This window comes from Cystoisospora suis, assembly GCF_002600585.1.
Source record: "Cystoisospora suis strain Wien I chromosome Unknown contig_6253, whole genome shotgun sequence".
Taxonomy (NCBI): domain Eukaryota; phylum Apicomplexa; class Conoidasida; order Eucoccidiorida; family Sarcocystidae; genus Cystoisospora; species Cystoisospora suis.
Genome location: NW_027159042.1, coordinates 1 through 7,734, shown reverse-complemented (window position 1 = coordinate 7,734; position 7,734 = coordinate 1). Strand labels below are relative to the sequence as shown.

Genomic DNA, 7,734 nt, shown 5'->3' with positions numbered 1-7,734 from the left:
GGATCGGGCTTCGAGTGCGCCGTAGAAAGCGACCACCTCCCGGTGGGCTTGAATGCGCGTTCTCGAAGGAGCTCACTTCGAAAACTGCTCGGAGAAAAGTTACACTTCTGGTTGTGTGCTCAGCATGCTCTGTGCCTCATTCCCTGGCTCGGAACGAAAGGTGCTGACCACGACCCCACAAAGCTACGCTATGGGTGGAGCACATTGTTTCATTCGAGAGTCAGTGCTCAATCTTACCGTACAAGGATATTTTGTGACCCCGGTCTGGTGGAACAAGCCAGAGCCTAGCCAGAAGGAGCGGCGGAGACTGCTTCTGAAACGCAGCCACAAAGATGCTGCAGGTGGGCCGCCACTGTGCCCGAACTACTTTCCGATCGGTCGCCGCAGGTATTTATCCCAACCTGATAGGGCTACAGTCCTGCGGTTTTCTACCCGGTGACGACACGCTAAGCAGCGCCACGCCTGACACGAAACCAAAACCGTTGAGCGTGACTTCTGAGGTCCTGTGTGACACATGGCTCTGGGGAGCCGGTTGCCGTACCGTACTACAAAACATTGGCCGAGAATCGCAGCGACACTGGTTCTCGTGAACGTGGAAAAATCACGGTAGCTGGCCTGCGTTCCTCCCGCCAGTGAGGATCGGGAAACCAACTCCGAGTCTGCAACGGTTTATGTCAACCTTCGTGTCCAAGAGCAACAGATTCTCCTAGCGACTTAGCTTGGTCTTCGTTTCTCGAGGACGGCGCAGAAGAAGCCGTCCATACCCTTGGATTGAGGAAGGGCGTGAAAAGGAGGCTCCCTGAGTACGAGGTCGTGCTGCTGGCAGAAGAACTTCACCTGTGAGAGGAATTGAAAGAGCACAGACGAAAGACAACCATCCGGACGGTGCGCTTAGCAGTGGGAGGTGCGACGTGCGCCACCGGTCAAAGAAACTGCGGAGGACTGCCGGGGCGACGCTCCCGCACTTCGTTAGCACGGAGAACAGTACCTCCCTGTATACGAACCTGCCCAGCTAAGGACGTCTGATCTGGATAGCAGTTTCGGTGAAGCCTTCGTGATACCCGACGCAGACCCCCGAGATGGGGCCTTACTATCTCCTCCTCTCACCGGCGGCCGGGAGGTTCCACAACTCTACCACACCCGCGACTGAGGAAAACCTGCCCGTGACGCAGCCTGAAGAGGTCAACACATATTGACGTGGGCCTGTACAGTGCGCCTGCAGCCCTCCTTTACCTTCGTCATCAACGCGCCTGATAGGTGGCCTGACAAGAGACAGCGGAGTACTCCAACCCGCAGAAAACCTCGTTGTGTCATCTCACCTGGTGCACGTTTTCCTCGTCTAATATGCTGCTGGTGCTGTAGAGAATGCGACCGGAATCCGGACGCATAAAGACGAGCGCCTCAGAGAAGACTCGCCTCTGCAGAGCTAGAAGATCGAAAAGCTGAGCAAAAAAAACAGGGTAGGCAAGGCTAAGAAGGTGAGTCCGTGCTCTGAGACGTATTGCCTCCATGACTTCTCCCTCGTCGCTCGTGGTGTTACCCACAAGCGCTGGGAGTACATTTTTCCAGCTGGGAAAGCACGAGGCCCGCTTGTCCGCGGGAAGGGGGAACGTACCCAGACCGTGGCTTACGTGATCTCTACTGTGCCCGTGTGTAGAAATCAGGGAGTGTAGATTGAAAGACGCAAGCGTGGCCGTCTCCACAGCATACGCCATCCACTGAAACGCCACCTGGCTATGGACGGGCTTAGCGAGTACTGGTACGGCTTACTACGCTGCCGAGAATGCCACGCACGAGGTTGATGGGGCCGCATGACATTCTCCGTGCTCTTGCACGGATGCGCATGTGGAAGTAGTCCAAGCACGCAAGGTCGACGTCGCTGATACAGAGCAACCCAGATACAAGTGCGAGCGGACGGCGGGGCTGGTGTCTTGGGACAAACCTAGTTCTGTTAGACTGTGCGCGGCCGGCGGCAACGATCCATGGTGAACTCAGTACACTCTAAGCTACAGAGGGAACCAGCGGCAGCCCAGAGGAGAAGTACACATGAATGGCGGTCTTGAACGATCAATTAGCACCGGGTATCCACACTGCACCCAAATATCGGCGTGCCCACCGAGGGCCCCCCCCTCTCACCTGCTCGTCGGAGTATTTCCACTTCAGTTCTGGATTGCGACGGAGAGTGCCGGTAGCCGTGCAAGGGACATCGCATAAGACCTCAAGGAAAGCAGTGAACAACATGAGAGCCAGCACGAATGAACTGATGAGACGCGTGGCACATTCGTGTAAGACCACGCTGGGCCGCAAGCGACCACTCCGTTTAAGTTGGAGCGATTCCACTGCAGCCTGAACCGTGACATCCGACACGTGAGGGGGAGTTGCTTCGCCCCAGAAAATCACAAAAAAAAGCATCAGAAGCGAATGCTCGTGTATGGGTTTGACCTCACCGACAGAATTATATTGGTTAACCAAAGATGACATCACATTACTGCAGAATACCAGTCTCTCGAGAGACCAGTATTCTGCCTAATACAGCTGTTACCCTTCGCCTCGAAATACTCGGATCGACCGCTTGTCAAAGTGATCGATAGTCAGCTGCTGCAAAGCTTACAAAGAAAAAGGTTCCCGTCACAAGAGTCGGAAGTTCTGCCCCAATGTCAACTGGGTATCCGGCGTCCTTCAGCAGCTTCACCATAGATGGCTACGGACGTCTGAGCAGAAATCCGAAACGGAGAAATGCAGTTGTACAGACTATGGAGGAAAGATGACACTTTTGGATTGTGGTCTGTCACTACACCCTCATGTTCACCCAGGGAGCCCCCAACCCGGAAAGACTCATTCTCGGAGCGGGTGAATGTCGGCGATTCAAAAAGAGAACGGGCCGTGACCCGTGTCTGCTCACCCAGTCCATTCGTCCCTTCAAGCTCTCAACTGCCCTCTCAGAGGTGGCGTGGGGAAACAGAAGCTGGTAGTTCTGTATACCTGCACGCTTCAATCGTTTCTTCGCATCCAACAACATCCTCTCGCGAGTATCGTGGAGGTACAGCCGGCCTGTATTCTCCAATAAAGGCCCGAACGCTAGTGTTTTGCCGCCACTTCCCGCGCAGTAGTCTAGCACCTTCTGACCAGGCTCCGCCTGAGAACCGAAAGATGAAGACAGGAACAGGCTCCTGACCGGATAGTTGTCACTCCGGAAATTCTGGCTCACGCACGGGCAAGTGCCCCACCTGTGCTCAGCACTTCGGACAGTTCAGAAGAGACCGACTGCGAGACGCGCGGTTTCACTGTGAGCCAGAAGCCTTTTTCGGAGCTACCCTGAATCAACGGCGGCTCTACCAGATTGCAATTCACACATAAGCGAAGCCAGAGGGCACGAAGACGCGCCGCGGCACGATATCACTAGGCTGCAAGAAACGGCCTTGCAATCAGTTGCAGAGTTTGCCAAAGATTGGGTAAACTGCGGCGTTCGGCCTCCTTCGGTGACCCAAGACCGACAACTCAGGTTGCGTTGCATCTCTCCTCGAGGGCGCGAGCTGGCAGTTCTTTGGCGGCCGACGGGGTTCGCGATAAGCCAAGGCCGCCCGTGAGGCTGACAGTAGACTAAGAGTGGTCGCTTTGGCGGGGCGCGCCTGGCTGCGCTTCGATTCACCAGTCTGGACTGCATTTGCAGCACTCCGTCCAACCGCTCATTCTCGTTTTCAGCACACGGCACTTCGAAGCCGCCTCAGCCCAGCATGTCCTGCGGTGCGACTCCAGGGATTGCTTCTAAAACTGGTTCAAACACACGGAAGGCCCTGGCGCTTGCATCCCAAGCACCCTGGAGTCATGTCAGACAACCGGGGCGGCAATGCAAGCGGAGTCTCCGACACGCTCTGGCTGACAGTAGACTACGAGTGGTCGCTTTGGCGGGGCGCGCCTGGCTGCGCTTCGATTCACCAGTCTGGACTGCATTTGCAGCACTCCGTCCAACCGCTCATTCTCATTTTCAGCACACGGCACTTCGAGCCGCCTCAGCCCAGCATGTCCTGCGGTGCAACTCCGGGGATTGCTTCTAAAACTGGTTCAAACACACGAAAGGCCCTGGCGCTTGCATCCCCGCAACGTAAATGAAGTACAAGAAAAGAGTTTCATGTGAGCAAGATATATAGCGGCTCATACGCAGGCAAGCTGCACAAAAAAACGCAACTGATTAGCGGAGCTGCAACTGCGATGAAGCGTAGCTCCCGGATCGCAGACGCACACACGTTTCCACACCAGTGTGTGGAAACGAAAGTAGTGAGTACTTCTACTCGTCCCCCGCACCACGAGAGGCGGGCCGACATAATCAACCCCCGAGGTACACGCGCGCGCCCGACCAGAAGCCTGCATAGTTCAAATTTGCCTTGTATCACTGCAAGCGAACGGGAAGGCTTCAGAGCGGGCTAAGACTGACCTGAAGCTTGAATGCAATGAGCTGTGAAGACTCATCCTGGATCTCAAAATATCCAAGTCTGTACTCAGGCAAGTCACTCAACTTCTGTCGTTGCGGGAGCACCAGGCCAAAAGGCGAGTTTACACACTTCTCAACGACGACGCCTGTCGCACAGCAGAAAACGAGCGGGCGAAAGGTATCGACACCTGAGACCAGGCGTAGGAAGAAAACCGCGTTGCTTTACTTTTAGTAGCCGACACCGCCGGTACGGGGAGCCCTAAACCCGATCAGCGCGCCTGGCTGCGGCACGCTTAGCTAAGGTCCCGGACACAGACTGCGGCAACGCACTCCTCACGGGGGTCACTCCTGTTACAACTGACTTCAACTGAGCTCTTGGTCTTCAGTGACTCTGCAGCGCTACGTCCTCGAGGAACTGCGCAACACGACAGACATATTTCTTCCCTCGGCATTGAGCACGGACCTCAAGCCGTGTGACATTCACAAAGCACGCAGCTTTGGAAGCCGTTTCACATACCTTTATTTAGTAGAAACTTGTAGAGCCGTTCCCTGGAGATCCTGTTAGGATTGACCCGTAGAAAAATAGGAGGCTCCTCGTTGAGAATATTGCAGATGTGCAGAGCTTTTGCAGTCCCCAGTGCGGCCTCTATTCGAGCAAAAAGAGGCTCCGGGAATGAGCACCGCATGTGCGGTGGAAGGCGCGCGTTTGTAGAGTGCAGTTTCCATCTGGACAAATCAACAGAAGCCCACTGCCCCGCGCCTAAAGAACGTGCCCCCACATGCACTGAAAGCGACGACACGACTTCTAGTTCGGCCCGCAGGGGGATCCCCAGCAAGAGACCCATACCCGCTCCAGGAAAAGCTGAGGCAGTCCTTCCGTTTCGCCCGACTGTGCCTTCGATAGAACACAGCTGTAACGCCTATGGCCTGGAGGCCCTGTCGCATCCTACTATAGTCCGGACCCAAACGTGGCTGCGGAAGGTCCAATTCTCCGCCTTTGAAACGTGCGCGGCCGACTCGGAATTTCAGCGGAGATGGGATAAGCTGAGCGCGTATCCAGCACCGAGGAGGGCCTACGCCGACGTCTTCCCCTCAGGCCCTTGGAGGCCAGTCTCTCTCGGGAGTGAAGCATACGTATCAGGCACCTCTTCCGAAAGCACCTCATTATCCCGGCACGGCACGCTTAGCCACAATAGCTTTCTCGTACAACGACTGTAGGCTCAGCGACCGCCTAAGCTCCAGACGCGCTGGACTCTACAGTTTTGTTGGCAAGAAAATCTTGGCTGCGAACCGCAAGCGGAAGCTCACTGACGTCTCTGGTGCAGCTGCAAGTCTCTCGTCTGCGCCGTGATACAGGATGTATAGAGCCACCGTACTCGAGTAATCTCAGCTGACGAGAAAAACTGTCAGCACACCGAACATCGAAGACTCCTCATACTGCACAGCTATTTTTCCTGCGTATGTACCAGGCTGTGATCTGCAGAGCACCCCGGGAAAGGAAGCGATAGCCTACCTTGTCAGCGGGGAAAAAAAATGTGGTCTAAACCATCTCCCGTGACTTGCAGCTGTTTTCGAAACAACGAGCCATCACTCCCCAGAGGTCCGCAGCACAGCGCATGTATCGCCCGGTCTCGTAAGTGAAACTGCTGTCCGGAAGACAGAATGAAGCTTACAGACAGTCCTTGCCCCAGACCGCCATCGCAGCACACGTCGAGCGTCGGTGCCGCCCGGTGCCGCGAATTTGGTCCATAACTACGCGAGAGTGCTCTGTGGGTGGGCTCGGCAGGGACCGCAGCAGACGGACGTACCTGTCCGAAATGAAGTAGGTCCGGATCCGACTACTCCACGCAGCCGGAGGAGGGGTTAAAAAGTCCAGTAAAGCCTTCCACTTCACGATCTGATAGAGGTGGTTCGTGATGAAGAGCTTATCTGCGCTTTTTATGGATTTGTGACACTTGAAGTAATGCCGGACAAACAGGTCAAGAGGAAGGGAAGGGAAGGAACAAGGTGTAGCAGGAGGGAGTTTGTGATACAGTTCGAGAGACTGTTCCAGATGCCTCAAGCGGAACGCATTCATTGTGAAAGATGGATAAGACGCGGGAAACCCGGCGACCGGCGTAGAGCATAAAGTGCCAGGAAGTGCTGCTCATGGAGACGACGGCTGCGGCAGGAGAAACCGTACCACGGTCCGTAGAAAAGTAAGCGGGTGGTGGCCGACACGGACGAGAGAAAGCTTGAAGTGCAGCAAGAAAAGCATTGCAGAAACGGGCAGAGGTGGAAAGCAGAGTCAAAAATGAGGTAACAGACACAACCGGCCGCCCGGGCCGCAAGAGCCGTACGGTCGGGGGATGCCTGGATCGAGGACCGGAAAGGACACGCAGCAGTTCCGGCGGACAGCCGCACGATAACCACAGGTCACGGATGTACGACACGGTACACAGAAAACAGGCGCTGCACTTCCTCAGGGTGGCACTCTCGGATCATGTGGCCCTGCGGAGAGTGTTATGTACCTGCATACGGTCCCCCAACAGCACTCGCAAGCGGATAAAAGGTAAGAGTGGAGTGGGCTTCGCATAAAACCTTTCGGAAAAGTCCGGGAACAGGTGCATGCGGGACTGACTCGGAAAGAGGGGGCAAAGCTGAGTGGTGCAGTAACCACGACAACAAAGAGGGAGTGCCAATACGAGGTGAAAGCGCCACCATACGAACACCGAAGCACCTTCTCGTGACTTGCCCTACTGAACTTCGAAAACGGCTGACAGTCATGGTAGGCTTTTCTTTTCTGGTGTCACTCACAAGCCGGCCTGTCTCTCTCCATCCCTCGGGGAGTGAGGGATACCCGCATCACAAGCAGTGCATGCATACACGACAGCTGCATGGCTGATACGCGTAAGCACGAAGCCAGTGTAAGCTCGGAGGCTGAAGCGCTGTAGTTGCGAAAAAGGGGCGCATGCGGACCCCTACATCGTGCAAAATGTGCAGCCGGGGCCACCTGCCACGGCCTCCTGTGCCAACCACCATCAGCACTCGTGGAAAAAGGCTACTCCTACTGACCGAATTTCAAAGACCAATAGTCTGTGAAACCATCAGAGGGAGCACAGTGATATGCCAGCAAAAAGCTAGAGCTCTCACTCGGCTAATAGTCCGCCGGTGATCTGCTACAGCAACGCTGTGATAGGCAGCCAAGTACTGCCCACAGTAGTAAATGTAATGCTCGTCATACGCCTCCGCGCAGGCTCCGGTGTGATGCGTTGCGCTGCGGGGCGCCGCTCGCGGCCGCTGGGCGCTCTTGGTCGGCGCGCCCC

The 7,734-nt window shown here is 55.7% G+C and overlaps 1 protein-coding gene across 1 annotated transcript; it reads right to left on the bottom strand.

Moving 5' to 3' along the window:
* Window positions 1-714: 714 nt before the first annotated feature.
* CSUI_009887 (ribosomal rna small subunit methyltransferase b) lies at window positions 715-7,209 on the bottom strand. Its single transcript, XM_068069996.1, has 9 exons — window positions 6,238-7,209; window positions 5,845-5,906; window positions 4,947-5,189; window positions 4,433-4,575; window positions 2,903-3,136; window positions 2,612-2,711; window positions 2,137-2,217; window positions 1,320-1,442; window positions 715-837 (listed from the first exon to the last, which is right to left on the bottom strand). The coding sequence occupies exons 1-6, from the start codon at window positions 6,504-6,506 to the stop codon at window positions 2,658-2,660; spliced, it is 1,005 nt and encodes a 334-aa protein (XP_067918028.1). The 5' UTR covers window positions 6,507-7,209; the 3' UTR covers window positions 715-837; window positions 1,320-1,442; window positions 2,137-2,217; window positions 2,612-2,657.
* Window positions 7,210-7,734: the final 525 nt, after the last annotated feature.

What these genes read in the sequence shown, in the direction of transcription:
- CSUI_009887 (XM_068069996.1), bottom strand. Translation starts at nt 6,506, where the DNA reads ATGAATGCGTTCCGCTTGAGGCATCTGGAACAGTCTCTCGAACTGTAT. An exon ending in TCATTGCATTCAAGCTTCAG is followed by an intron (nt 3,137 to 4,432) that starts GTCAGTCTTAGC and finishes TTCGGTTCTCAG; the next exon opens with GCGGAGCCTGGTCAGAAGGT. An exon ending in TGAAGGGACGAATGGACTGG is followed by an intron (nt 2,712 to 2,902) that starts GTGAGCAGACAC and finishes ATTTCTGCTCAG; the next exon opens with ACGTCCGTAGCCATCTATGG.